Source organism: Rhinolophus ferrumequinum, chromosome 24 (genome assembly GCF_004115265.2).
Source record: "Rhinolophus ferrumequinum isolate MPI-CBG mRhiFer1 chromosome 24, mRhiFer1_v1.p, whole genome shotgun sequence".
In the NCBI taxonomy this organism is placed as follows: Eukaryota; Metazoa; Chordata; class Mammalia; order Chiroptera; family Rhinolophidae; genus Rhinolophus; species Rhinolophus ferrumequinum.
The window spans coordinates 1,404,316-1,419,229 of NC_046307.1; the positions used below are offsets into that span (position 1 = coordinate 1,404,316).

A 14,914-nucleotide genomic window follows, 5' to 3' on the forward strand; every position below is an offset into this window, starting at 1 on the left:
CATAGTGATTTTATTACCTTCAGATATAGTCCCAGTAGTGGAATTGCTGGATTATATAGTAGTTCTATTTTTAATTTTTCGAGAAACCTCCATACTGTTTTCCATAGTAGTTGCACCATTTTACATTCCTACCAAGAGCGCATGAGGGTTTCCTTTGCTCCACATCCTTGCCAGCATTTATCTCTTGTCTTTTTTATAATAGCCATTCTAATAGGCATGAGGTGATGTTTCATTGTGGTTTTGATTTGCATTTGCCTGATGATTAGTGATGCTGAAGATCTTTCTTGTACCTGTTGGCCATTTGACTATCTTCTTTAGAAGAATGTCTGTTCAGGTCCTTCTCCATTTTTAAATTGTATTATTGTTGTTGTTGTTGCTATTAAGTTGTTTGAGTTCCTTATATAGTTTGGATATTAACACCTTATCAGATACATGATTTGCAAATATTTTCTAACATTTTGTATGTTGTCTTTTCATTTTATTGATCATTTCTTTTGCTGTACAGAAGCTTTTTAGTTTGTTGTACTCCAACTTATTTATTTATTTTTTGTTCCTTGTGCTTTAGGTGTCATATCCAAAAAATCATTACCAAAACCCATGTCAAGGAGCTTTTCTGCTATGTTTTCTTCTAGTTTTATGGTTTCAGGTCTTGCAGTTAAGTCTTCAATCCATTTTGAGTTAATTTTTGTGAGTGGTGTAAAATAGAGGTCTAGTTTCATTCTTTTATATGTGATTATTCAGTTTCCCTAGTGTGATTTATTGAAATGACTGTCTTTTCTCCACTGAGTATTCTTGACTCCCCTGTCAAATATTAATTGGCCGTATAAACATGAGTTTATTTCTGGGCTTTTGATTCTGTTCCATTTATCTAAGTATCTGTTTTTATGCCAGTACCATGCTGTTTTGATTACTATAGTTTTATAATACAGCTTTAAAACAGAAAATGTGATGAATCCTTCTTTGTTCTTCTTTCTCAGAACTGCTTTGACTATTCAGGGTCTTTTGTGGTTTCATACAAGTTTTAGGATTTCTTTTCCTACTACTGTAAAAATTCAGTTGGAATCTTTATAAGCATTGCATTGAATCTATAGATGGCTTTGTGTATTAATGGACATTTTAACAGTATTAATTCTTTGAATGCATGAACATAGGCTATCTTTTCATTTATTTATGTCTTCACAATTTCTTTCATCATTTTCTAGTGGTTTTCAGTGTAGAGTTCTTTTACCTCTTTGGTTAAATTTATTCCTAAATATATATTTTTTATGCTATTGTAAATGGAATAATTTTTTTCCTTTTTCAGATAATTTGTCCTTTCTTCCTTTGTCATAGATTAATTGACCATATAAGTGAGGATTTATTTCTGGGTTCTGTATTCTATTCCGTATATATATATGGTGCCAAAAAATGTATACAAGTGGACACTTTGGTAAACATTGTTCAAGCAGTAGTTTGCTATAGTCAGAAGTCTTTGGACGTTGATGATAACCACTTTGAACACATCTTGTAATTGCAGAAGTCAAATGTAACTTGTATTCATCTTTTGTTATCAGTATATATTGAGTAGTAAAATTTTAATACAGTTTTCCTTTCTGAAAATGTGCATACATTTTTTTTGGCGCACTCTCTCTCTCTCTCTTTCTCTCTCTCTCTCTCTCTCTCTCTCTCTCTATATATATATATATATATATATATATATATATATATATATGCACCATACTGTTTTGATTATTGTAGCTTTGTAGTACAGTTTGAAATCTGGGAGCATGGTACCTCCCACTTTGTTCTTTCTTTGGCTATTTGGGATCTTTTATGTTTTCATATAAATTTTAGGATTAGTTGTTCTACTTCTGAGAAGAATGCCATTAGTATTTTAATAGGGATTGCATTGAATCTGTAGATTGGTCTAGGTAGTAAGGACATTTAAAAAATATTAATCCTTCATGTGCATGAGCATGATATATCCTTCCATTTATTTATTTATTTATTTATTAAACTTTTATTTACCTTCTTAAGGTTTTTTTCCCCAGGACTCATCAGCTCCAAGTCAAGCAGTTGTTTCAATCCAGTTGTGGAGGGCGCAGCCCACAGTGACCCATGCAGGGATTGAACCAGCAACCCTGTTGTTAAGAGCACTGCACTTTAACCAACGGAGCCAACTGGCCGCCCCATCCTTCCATTTATTTATATCCTATTCAATTTCTTTCTTCAGTGTCTTATAGTTTTCAGAATACAGTTCTTTCACCTCCTTTGTTAAATTTATTCTTAGGTGTTTTATGCTTTTTGACGTAACTGTAGATGGGATTGTTTTCTTAATTTCTCTTTCTGATCATTTGTTATTGATGTATAGAAATGCAACTGATTTCTGTATGTTAATTTTGTATCCTGCAACTTTACTGAATTAATTTATTAATTTCAATAATTTTTTGTGACATCTTAAGACTTTTCTATATACAGTACCATATCATCTGCAAATAGTGAGCTCTGCTCCTTCCTTTCCAATTTGGATGCCTTTTATTTCTTTTTCTTGTTTGATTGCTGTGGCGAGGACTTTCAACACTATGCTGCATGGAAGTGGTGATAGTGGGCATCCTTGTCTTGTTCCTGATCTCAGAGGAAAGGTTTTAGCTTCTCATTATTGAGCACAATATGGCTGTGAGTTTGTAATATATAGTCTTTATTATGTTACTTCTATATCTACTTTGTTGAGAGTTTATATTATAAAAGGATGTTGACTTTTGTGAAATGCTTTTCTGAATCTATTGATATGATTATATGATTTTTATCCTTCCTTTTGATAATGTATCATGTTGATTGATTTATGCATATTTAACTATCTTTGCATATCCTGGGATAAATTCCCCTCGGTCATGGTGTATAATCTTTTTAATATATTGTTGAATCTGGTTTTCTAATATTTTGTTGAGAATTTTTGCATCTTTGTTCATCAAGGTTATTGGCTTGTAATTTCCTCCTCCTCCTGCTCCTGTTCTTCCTCCTCCTCCTGCTCTTTCTTCTTCTTTTTATTCTTCTTCTCCTCTTCCTCCTCCTCCTCTTCTTCCTCCTCCTGCTCCTCCTTCTGCTTCTTTGTAATGTCTTTGTCTGGTTTTATTATTGGGTAATGCTGACTTTGTAGAATAAGTTTGGAAGCGTCCCTGCCTCTAAAACAATAATATTTAAAAGCACAAAAAGTAGTAAAATTTTGAGATATATATACCAGGTTGCCAAAAAAATATATACACATTTTAAGAGATGTTGTCCTTTTATTACTTTTTGAAGTTGAATTCAATTACGGTAGCAATGTGTAATACGATGTTCTCTCAAAAGATGGTATTAATCAAATGAATGCTAGCGTCACCATGTGACAGGCAGGACAGTAAAAAAAATGGCGGAAGCACAGTTGTCGTTCAAGGAGCATAAGACCATTTTGAAGTGGTATTTGAAATTCGAGAATGTTCTCCTGACTTAACATTCCTTGACTTCCACCTATGGGGGACCTTAAAGGATGTGGTGTACCATAGAAAACTGGCTACACTGGCAGTACTTTGGGAAGAAATTGAAATGGCATGTGCAGCAATACAAGTGGACACTTTGGTCAATGTTGCTCAAGCAATAGTTTGCTGTAATTAAAAGTGTCTGGATGATGATGGTAACCACCTTGAGCATCTTGTAAATGCAGAAGTCAAATTTGACTTGTATTCATCTTTTGTTATGGGTATATATTGAGTATTACAATTTTAATACAGTTTTCCTTTCTGAAAATATGTGTACATTTTTTAGACATATATATACATATGTAAAAAACTACACAAATATATAACTCAAAAACACTGTAAATACATCAAGATGCAATCTGAAAACAATATTGAAATAACTCACACAAAGAAGAGAACAAAAAGAAGAAAGAAACAGAAAACAAATAAAATAACAAAGTTAAACTTAACATAGTAAAATTACTTTAAATGTATATGGTGTAAACATACCAAGTAAAAGGCAATGCAAACATTAATTTAAAAAAATCAGGAGTGTATATATTATTATAAGCTAAATTATACTTCATACTAAAGAAAATTACTAGAGACCAAGAAAAGCATCATGTAATGATGAAAGAATAAATACACCAGGAAGATACAATGATTCTAAGTGTGTATTCATCAAACAACAGAAAGTCAAAACATATGAAGCAAAAACTGAGTGAGCTCAAAGAAGAAATATACAAGTCCACAATTATACTTGAGGATTTCAACTGCCCTCTCTCACCAACTGATAGAATAATTAGACAAAAAATCAGCAAGGATATAATCTAAACAACACATTTCTACCAGCAGGCTAAAATAACATGGATAGAACTCTCAACCCAACACCATCATGAAACATTCACCAATACAGATTATATCTAGAGATATAAATCAAACTGCAACAAATTTTTAAAAATTGAAATTACTTAGTATATTCTCTGATCATAATGGTATCAAGCTAGGAATCATAACAGAAAGGGAAGAAAAAAATCTGTAAACAAGTGGAAATCAAACAACACAGTTCTAAATAATGCACAGGTTAAAGAAAATCTCAAAGGAAATAAATATATAAAACTAAATAAAAATAAAAATACCTGTAAACTTGCAGGATGCAGCTAACGAGTGCTGAGAATGGACTTTGTAACACTGAATACTCAGATTAGGCAAGAGAAAAGTTCTCAAATAAATACTCTAAATAACAATCAAAACAGTACAAAGAGTCTGGCTGTCGGTGACAGGTTTGTTAAGGGAGTTAAACTGTGACTTTGCATGCTTCCTTGTCATTTGGAATTTGACAGTGAATTTGCTAATTTATTTTCCATATAAAACATTTATCTCATCTTTATGAACTGTGGACTTCATCTCTTTCAGGCTTTTTGGGGATTTACAAACTGACAGTGATTTTTGGTAGAGCCTTTCCACCGGCCAAGGTCTTGCTATTTTCAGAGAACTGAACACATCATGAAACTATCCAGCCCTATCACCTCTGTGATTTCTCAAAAGCAATCCTACATTTAGGAAATATTTATTAGGAATGTACCACACACAAAGTACCAGAGAGGATTCAAAAGAAATGTGTGAGAGAGGCCCTACTGTGGTCATGAAAAGGAGAATAGTTCTGGAGCAGCAGCATGCAGTGAAAGGTATCATATTTCCCAGAAAATAAGACCTAACCAGAAAATAAGCCATAGCATGATTTTCCAGGATGCTCGTAATATAAGCCCTACCCCAAAAATAAGCCCCAATTAAGATTATCAGCCAGACGGATGCATTTAGTATGTCCATTGCAACACACAATGGACGTATTGAATTATAAAATAATAATATTAATATATAATTAAATATAAGTAAATAATATTATTGACATAAATACTTAAAATAAATGAGAATATGAATTATAATTAGGTATTTGTAAATACCCAAGCGGGCACCTTTGGACGAGAGGTAAATGCCTATGTAAACAGATGAACTCGAGACTTCTTGCTGAATGACCAATCAGAGTACAGACACAACTGCACGAATAACGTGCTTACTTGATAACGAACGGACATGGTTGTGTCTAATATGAATCTTCATAATTCAATATATCGTGTGTTGTAACAGACGTACTTAATGCACTCATGTGAAATAAAGAAACGTTTTCTGAATTTTGGTGCCTACAATTTTTCATCGCTTTTGTGTGGACCATCATTCTTAACTGTCATCATTTTTGTTGCCACTCCAATCTTGTAAGTCTTCAATTAACACTTAATTTAATGGTAGATTTAAAGGGAATAATATTTTGACCCCCCCAGACAAGATGAGTGCAAAAAGAAAGAGCTATTCCGTCGAGTACAAGAAAGGAATCGTGGAGGACTCACGGGGCAAGAATCTTACGGCTTTCTGCAAAGAGAAGAAGGTGGATCTCCGAATGGTCTGAAAATGGCGAGCAGAGTACCATAACCTCAGTCAACAGGTGGACGAGGGAGATGCTAAGAAGTGCAAGTGTGGATCAGGTCGGCAACCATTATTTCCTGAGCTGGAAGACATCATCTGTGAATGGATTGCTGACAGAAGAGCAAAGGCTTTGGTTGTGCAAAGGGCTGATATTCAAGCATTTGCCCTTGCAATGGCACTGCAGTCAGAAATATCCCCAGAAGAATTCAAAGCATCACAACACTGGCTGGATGGCTTCCTTCAGCGATATGAACTGTCTCTAAGAAGATCGACAACACTGTTCAAGCTAGAAGATACTGAAGTTATTAAATGTGTACTTGCATTCAAGTCCTTTTTTGATGGCATCGACTTTTCTAAATACCAACTCTCCAACATGATTGCTGTGGATGAAACCAGTGTTTATGGGCCAAGGATCTCAAACAACAATTGATCAGAGGGGAGTCAATCTACATTCCCTCCACTGGTTATGAAAGTGCATGTGTTACCTGTATTTTGGCAATTCGTCTGGATAGAAAGAAAGTCCCACCTCTAATCATCACTAAGGGCAAGAAAGATAAGGTTGAACGTGTTTCAGGCATTTATGTTCTTGAAACTGAAAAAGCCTAGTGTACACAAGCAGTTATAAGGAAGTGGGTCGATTTAATGCTGCCACTTGTTTTGCGAGGTGGCCAAAGAGGTCTGCTTATCTGGGATTCAGCCAGCACTCACTGAGCTAAAGACATGAAGAACTTCCTTGCAGCGAGAAGAACAGATCAAACAATGATTCCCTCAGGAATGACTGCCTATCTCCAGACTCTTGATATTGCAATTAATAAGCCATTCAAAGGACCATTTGCTCATGGAAATCAATGACTACATTGAAATTAGAATGGAGAGAAATCAGCATGGAAACTTTGTGAAGCCCAGCCTGCAAGAGGTTGTGAAGAATTCATGGGGTAAAATCACTGACAGCTGTGTTGCCAATGCACTACGAGCAGGCTATAGGGACAAGAAGTGCTCATTTAAGGAGAGCTCTATTCCTGGACATGAGAAATTAGGGCCAATGGTTCTACAGGAAATGGAGGCGCAAGAAATTCAAGCCAGAATTTAGGGTTTTGAGAGTTATGACGACGTTCCAGAAGAAGATGACATGACTATATTTGAATAAATGTAGATTTTTGTACATGAATAAATGAATAAATGTAGATTGTTGTACATGAAAAAATAATACATCCCCTGGAAATAACCCCTAATGCGTCTTTTGGAACAAAAATTAATATAAGACCCGGTCTTATTTTCGGGGAAATAAGGTAAGTGAACTCAGCAAGTCCATGGGATAGGAGATAAACATACAAAGTTAATTGTGTATGTGTATGCTAGCAATGAACATGGTGACACTGAAATTTAAAATACAACATCATTTACAATTACTCAAAAAAATTGACTCTAACAAAATTTGTGATCTCTGTGCTAAATATTACAAAATTCTAATGAAAAAAATCAAAGACCTAAATGAACGGAGAGAATGTACCATGTTCATTCAATGGAAGATTGAACATAATAAAAGTGTCAGTTCTCCCAAATTGATATACAGGTTTAATGCAATTCTTATCAAAATTCCAGCAACATATTTTTGTTACATAAAGACAAGATTAATCTAAAATTTATATGGAAAGGCCAAGGAACTAGAATAGCTAAACAACTTTGAAAGAGAAGAATAAATTGGGAGGAACTCTACCTGGTATTAAGGCTTAGTACGTAGCTAAAATAATCAAGATTATGTGATAGTTGTGGAGAGATTGACACGCATGCATCAGCTATACAGAACAAAGAACACACAAACAGACCCACACAAATATGTTCAACTAATTTTTGACAAAAGTACAAAAGCAGTGGAGGAAAAGTGTCTTTCCAACAATTGTTGGAGCAATTGGATATATATCAGCAAAAAACAAAACAAATAAACAAAAAAAAAACAAACTCAAAATGCATCATGGAATTAAATATTAATTGTACTACTATAAATATATAGCCATGTTTTTAAAAAAGAAATCATAGGAGGAAATCTTCAGGATCTAGGGCTAAGCGCAGAATTCTTAGACTTGACCCCACAAGCATAATCCATAAAGAAAAAGTTGGCAAATTTGACTTCATAAAACTTAAAAACTTTTCAGGGCAACAAAAGTAAATATAAATATTGGACTATATAAAAATTAAAAAAGAAGTTGATGAAAAGATTTCCATCAAAGGACAAAACCAACAAAGTGAAAAGATATCCTATGGAACGGGGGAAATACTTGTAAATTACATATTTGAGAAGGGGTTAATATCCAGAACAGATAAAGAACTCCTATAACTCAGCAGACATAACAACAAAAATAACCCAATTAGAAAATGGACAAAGGACTTGAATAGACATTTTTCCAAAGATATACAAAAATCCAACAAATATATGAAAAGATGCTCAACATCACTAATCATTAGGGAAATGCAAATCAAAACCACCATGAGACAGCACCTCACAACCATCAGGATGGCTACCATTAAAAAAAATAGAAAGTAATAAATTTTGATGGATGTGGAGAAATAGGAACCATTATACTCTGTTAGTAAGAATGTAAAATGGTGCAGCCACTATAGAAAACAGTGTGGTAGTTTCTCAAAAAATTAAAAATAAAATTACCATGTTATCCAAAAATCCCACTTTTGGATATATACTCAAAAGAACTTAAAGCAGGACCTCAAAGAGATATCTGCACACCTATGTTCAGTGCATCATTATTCACAATAGTTTCTTGAAGTGGAAGCATCCCAAATGTCCACTGACAGATGAATGGCTAAACAAAATGTGGTCCACACATGCAATGGGGTATTACTCAGCCTGAAAAAGGAAGGCAATTTTCACACATGCCATAACATGGATGAACTTTGAGGACATCATGCTAAATGAAATAAGCCAGACACAAAAAGATACAGTATGATTCCATTTATATGAGGTGCATAGGTAGACAAATTCATAGGAACAGAAAGTAGAATGGCGGTTGCCAGGGGCTGGGGAGCAGGAGAAATGGGAAGTTGTTGTTTAATGGGCACAGAGTTGTAGTTTTGCAAGTTGAAAAAGTCCCGGAAATGGCTGCTGGTGATGGTTGCACAACAATGTGCATATGATGAACAATATTGAACTTTACACTTAAAAGTGGTAAATTTTGTGTTATATGTGTTTTACTACAATTATAAATGCTTTTGAAAATTAAAACGTTTGCTCTTCAAAACACTCTGCTAAGAGGACGAAAAGACAGGCACAAAATGGGGCAAAATATTTGTGAGCCACATATCTGACAAAGGACTAGTACCTAGAACATGTACAGAACTCTCAAAACTCACAGTAAGTGAACAAACAATCCAATTAGAAAATGGGCAAAAGACATGCGCAGACATTTCACCCAGAGGAGACACAGATGGCAAATGGAACTACAGCGTTTGGCAGTAGGTGCACCCCCGGCGTTGGCCCCAGAATAGCAAAGACATGTTCACACAGAGATCTGTGCATGAATGTTTAGAGCAGCTTTATTTGAAATAGCCCAAAACTGAGAATGACCCAAATGCCCTTCGGTGGGTGAATGGCTAGACAAATCGTTGTGCACCCACACCGTGAATATTACACACCGATAAAAAGGCATGACCCATTGGCATACGTAACCACATTCATGAATTACCAGAGGAGTATGCTGAGTGAAAAAAGCCAATCTCGAAATATTACGTACAGGAGTACTCTATTTATATAACATTCTTAAAGTGACATAAGTATATAAATGTGAGACAGATTGTTGTTTGCCAGGGTTAAAAAGTGTTAAGGGTGGGAAGGAAGTGGGTGTGGTTGTAAAAAAAAAAGGGGCGGTGGATTAGGGTAACATGACGGATCCGCATAATGATACACATGTTCTGTAGCTTGACTGTGTTACTTGCTATCCTGGCTTTCATATCATACTACAGTTTTGCAAAATATTACCATTGGGGATAAGTGGTACCTGGGCTTTCTCTGTATTATTTCTTTCAATTGCATGTGATTCAACAATGATCTCAAAATAAAAGCTTAATTGAAAAACCATGTGATACAACTGTTAAAAAATGCAGTGCATTTGATTTGATCCTTAGAAACAAGTTAGCGATAAAATACTCGTAACACATAAATGGAGGGACTTTGGGGCTGAGCAGGTTTCTCAGGCAGGGTTCAATCTGGGAAGAGGGCCACCCGAGTGAGATGGGAGGAGAATCATGGCAGGAATGAGTGATGATGTGGCGTGGACCGTGCTACACAGTGTCAGGAAGGCGAGTCCTAACTCAGGCTGTGAGGAGGAGGCTGCGTCATGAGAAGCACTTGCACAGAGCAAAGAGCAGAGCACACAAGGAGAGCTGGGCTTGCAGGAAAGCAAGGCCAGCATCAGCACAGACCCAGGAAAGTGGGTCACTTGAGGATCTGGATGAGGCATTGCCTCTGTGCAGCCCCAGCAAGTGTCTCTCAATGTCAGAGGCGGAGCTCGGCCCAACCTGCAGAATTTGATCTCAACAGGCTTAGACAGGGCATGTCATCCCAGCACACAGCACAGAGGAGGTCACCAAAGAAATGCATCCTCCAAAGACAAGGAGCTCTCTCACCTGGTCCCAGTATACAGAGCCAGGCTTGCTGTGGACATGGCCAGCTCGGGCTGGGCGAGCGTGCAATGGAGAGGAAGGAGTGGGTTCAGACGCAGGTGCCACAGGGCACCTCCAGGGCTGAGGCTGGAGGTGTGCTCACTGCGTCTGAATAGGAGTGGCTAGGGCTACAGGCAGGTGCCCTGTGGAAGGTCTCCTCAGCAGAGAGCTCAGAGATAGTTCCTGGGGACAGTGGACTGTCCCCAAAGGGGGCAGTGTTGGTGGGAGACCATTCCCAACAGCAGCTGGAGGGAGAGTTGGTCGAGATGAAAGAAGGCAGCATGTGCTAATGCAACCTCCAGACCGACCACTCTTCCCTAACAGGGCTTCCCCTGTGAGCGTCGGGAACATCCCACAGGAGCCGGGCGGGGGAGAGGTGACTGCGGCTCAGGTGCGCACACCTTCCCGAGCTCGGAGCCCACCTGTCACCTCCCTCTGGGTGGCCTGGCTGGTCATTCACCAGGCTCCTTCTGCCTCAGATCGAGAAAGGACTGCAGTGGCCATTCCTGCAGGCCTCCAGAGTACCGGGCCAGGAAGGTGACCATGGGGACCAGGCTAATGGCTTTCAATTTATGCACCTCAGAGCTCAGGAGCTCTAATGGAGATGCCTCGGAAGGTGGCAGGTGGGGTGAGGCTGAGGGACCAACTGTGCCAGTTTGCCTGGAACAGAGGGGCTTCTGTTTGGAAGCTGGGCATCCCAAGTGAGGCTGTCCTGACTGGCTCCTCCGCTCCATGAGACAGGAGCATCACTTTCACCCAGTGCATAGGAAAGGGCAGTTCTATTGCCTGGACAGCTCCCTGTCCCCCGCCCCCACTCCCCGCCCCCATACCCCAGGAAGGTGCAGGGCCCTCGCTTCCCTTCCCAAAACAAAACTGAAACACAAGACGCCTCATGCTGTTCTGATTTTTATTGACGTGTCTGTGCATATACTGCGAGTCTCAGACGGGAGGCCAGGGGTGCGGCCCAGCAGGGCAGCCCTCCACACACACCAGCCGCAAAGCCAGGCACTCAGCGCACCTGGGCCAGGCTGTGCTTCTTGTACAGCAGCGTCCGCCTCTTCTCACGCTCGCGCACGAAGGCGCGCAGCCGCGCAGTGGGGAAGGTCACGGCAGAGGGCTGGGAGCTAGCTGGGCCCTCCTCAGTCAGCCATGGGCACTGCAGGCAGCTGGACGCGCACGGCCGAACCCTGGAACATAGTGGGTGTGAGCCCCGCTCTGGGAGCCAGATTGGGTGGCAGGGCGAAAAGGGGAGGGCAGGGCGGAGGACCGACCACCTTACCAGGGGTGCACGCACAGCGTGCTCTGAAGGAAGGCCACGGCGCCACCGGACAGCCCCGCGTAGCAGCGGCTTAGCAGGATTAGCCCCTTCTGTAGGCCTTTCTGCAGGTCGCGCGTCCCCTCGCTGCTCACTGGGTACTCGCCGCTCAGCCTGCGCGGGAAGGATTCAGGGGACCCAGGTCATCCTCGGGTGGATGGAGGACACAGGGACCTGCGGTCACCTTCATGGATCCCAGCCCGCCCTCCTGCCCCACCCCCACCCTCGCGTGGAGGACTCACATGATGAACGCTGTCACACCGATGGCCCAGATGTCGGTCTGCGGGACAGCACCCTGGCCCTCCAGGAGCTCCGGAGCTGGGGGGTAGGGGAAGACACAGGTGAGTGGCTGGGTGTCCGCAGTGGAGAGGGCGGGAGGCAGAACTGGGGGAGAGGCTCGCTCCTGGCCCACCCCTCCCCCAGGTCAGGCCGAGTGTCTGCGCCTTGCGCACCCATGGTCTCCAGGTAGTCCTTGAACCTCTCTGTGGGCAGGACTCTCTCCTGGGCGAGGCTCTGGGCATTGCCCAAGTCGACCACCTTGAGCAGGTTGTACTCGGTGACGATCATGTTCTCGGACCTGAGGTCCAGGTGCAGGATGCACTGGGCATGCAGGTACTGGGCGGCGCTCAGCATTTGCCACAGGTAGTCCTTCACCTCAGATTCTGAGTAGGAGGCCCTGGGGCACATGGGGAAGAGCTCGGCTTTGTCCTGGTCTCCGCTGGGACCCCCCTTGGCGCAGGCCTGCCGGTGGAGGCAGGGCAGGAGATGAACCGCCTGCCCCCGCCCCCTCCACAACCATGCATCCAGGCCAGTAGGCCCCTCACCGCTCTGCCAGGCAGGGGAGCAGCTCCGGTCCAGAGCACAGCTCCAAAATGAGGACCAAGTGCCGAGGGCTGAGGTAGGCGGCCTGCAGCTGGGCCAGGTGCGGGTGGCGCAGACCCTTGAGGGCCTCGTACTCGCGCAGCACGGCCGTCCTGTCCTCGGGGCGGTAGGGGACGATCTTGGCTGCTAGCACGCGCCCGCTGGCCTTCTCCCGGCACTGCCGCACCACGCTGAAGCGGCCCCTGGTGAGAAAGCACAAGCCAGGCTTGTGCGGGTCCCTCCCGCCCGTCCCTCCAGACCCCTCCCCCCCATGCGCTATCCCGCAGCCCAGTCCCCTTCTCAGAGCATCAGGGAGGAACCCTCTGGGGGGTGGAGGGGGCACAGATGCAGGTGAGCAGCGCAGTGAGGGCATGCAGAGTCCATGGTTGGAGGCAGCTAGGGCACCTTCGGATCTGGGTCTGGAAGGCGAAGGTCTGTGTGCTGGGGAGGGGCTGGGCAGGCCGTGCAGGGCCGCTCTCCTCCTCAGATGCTGTGGGAAAGGCAGCCAGTGACTGGGGGGCTCCCTGCAGCCCCAGCTCCCTGCACCTTGTCTCCCATCACCCCTTCCCTGGTACCCTGACAAGGGGCCCCTCTTTGAACCCACACTTAGCCTCTTATCCCTGGGACCTGAACAAACCGCCCCAGTAAGTATATGTTTTGGTGAAGTGGCAGGACAGTGCTGGAAGGATCACAGCCACCCGCCAGACCCTGCAGAGGCTCACCTAGGTGGCTGGGCCCTCCCAGGAGGACCTGCTCCGAGGGGCTGCTGTAGGGGCCCATGCCCGCCTTGCTGACACACGCAGTCCGAAAGGCGTACGTGCCACCCCTTGAAAGTTTGCTGACCAGGTAGCAGCAATCAAAGATGTCCGAGGCCAGCGTGCTCCAGCTGCCACCTGGCCACACACAGCAGGTGAGGGGCAGCCCCAGTCCTCCCCATTCCACAGTCAGGGGGTGGGGGTGGGGTGGAGAGATGCATTCCTGTGGGAGGCTGTCCAGGAGTGAAGAAAGGGCCAACACTACCCCCAACGGTGCTGGGGATGCAGAGGGGGCCAGGTGCTTCCTAGGTCCACCCAGGAGGCGAGGGCACAGGGGCAGGCCTACCTTCCAGGCTGCACTGCACGATGTAGGTCACGGGGCCATAGGATTCCACGGGCTTCCAGACCAGCAGCACCCCATCTGCATACACCTCCCCGATGTCCGGGCGCGGGGAGGACGAGGGCCGCTCTACAGGGCCCACAGTCAGGGCTCTAAGTTGGGCTCCCAGGGCCACCCATGCAGGTCTGCCCCTGCCCCTGCCCCTGCTGCCATGCCCTCCCTCCCTTGGTCCCGTTGATTCAGGGGTCCTGTTCTGGTGCTGCCTGGTAGAGGGACCCAGTGCCTCTCTTGGGAGGGGCTTGGTTGGCTGGTGCCCCGCGGCTGGTGCCTGCACAGGAACCACGTGGGGTGGCCCTTGCTCGAAGCCCCCACCCACCCCAGACCAGGTTGGCCACCTGGGAGCTGAGGATCAGGCCAGAGGTCCAAGAGCTAGGCCTGCAGGCCCCATTGGAAACCACTGGGAGGAGGCGATGGCCTGGCGTGATCCTGCTTCCTGTTCCCTCTGAGGGCCCGGAGAGGCCCACGTACCTGCCTTCCGTAGGACAGCTGTGGTGGCCGCCATGCCCAATGCATTGCGCACGCTGCACGTGTACATGCCGAGGTCCTCAGCGGTCACCACCAAGATGGTCAGAAGGTGGAAGTTCTTGAGCGTGGAGGAGATGAGGAGGCGGCTGCTGCTCTCCAGGAGGACCCCGTCTACGGCAGAACAGAGCAGGCCAGGGGCGGCTCTGAAAACCCAGGCCCCACTCTCTGTCTGGGCTTCAGTTTCTCTCTGTATGTTGAGAGCCATGCCCTCAAGGAGCATCCCTTGCTTTCCTGTCTCCACCTCCCCAGCACCAGGATAGCTCCTTACCTTTATTCCAGGTGGCCTGTGCAGCTGGCTGGGCCGACACCTGGCAGGTGAGAGTCACAGACTGGCCCAGAACCACTGTCTCATCAACGAGCTCCCTTAGGAAGGATGGTGCTGGGGAAGGGAGGTGGGGTGATCCTTCAGAGATAACCCCTGGCTTGAAAGCAT

The 14,914-nt window shown here is 43.8% G+C and overlaps 1 protein-coding gene across 4 annotated transcripts in view; it reads right to left on the reverse strand.

Annotated features, from left to right (window-relative positions):
* Positions 1–11,524: 11,524 nt before the first annotated feature.
* The window catches only part of OBSCN (obscurin, cytoskeletal calmodulin and titin-interacting RhoGEF), a 156,055-nt gene continuing 152,665 nt past the window's right edge, over positions 11,525–14,914 (reverse strand). For all 4 annotated transcript variants that reach the window (XM_033095762.1, XM_033095760.1, XM_033095759.1 and 1 more), the window contains 10 exons: positions 14,750–14,860; positions 14,425–14,592; positions 13,903–14,025; positions 13,524–13,694; positions 13,207–13,291; positions 12,765–13,004; positions 12,393–12,616; positions 12,183–12,258; positions 11,905–12,054; positions 11,525–11,812 (listed from right to left, as the gene is read on the reverse strand). In XM_033095762.1, the coding sequence (XP_032951653.1) occupies positions 11,635–11,812; positions 11,905–12,054; positions 12,183–12,258; positions 12,393–12,616; positions 12,765–13,004; positions 13,207–13,291; positions 13,524–13,694; positions 13,903–14,025; positions 14,425–14,592; positions 14,750–14,860 (1,526 nt within the window). In that variant the 3' untranslated portion in view covers positions 11,525–11,634. The remainder of the gene's footprint in view (positions 11,813–11,904; positions 12,055–12,182; positions 12,259–12,392; positions 12,617–12,764; positions 13,005–13,206; positions 13,292–13,523; positions 13,695–13,902; positions 14,026–14,424; positions 14,593–14,749; positions 14,861–14,914) is intronic.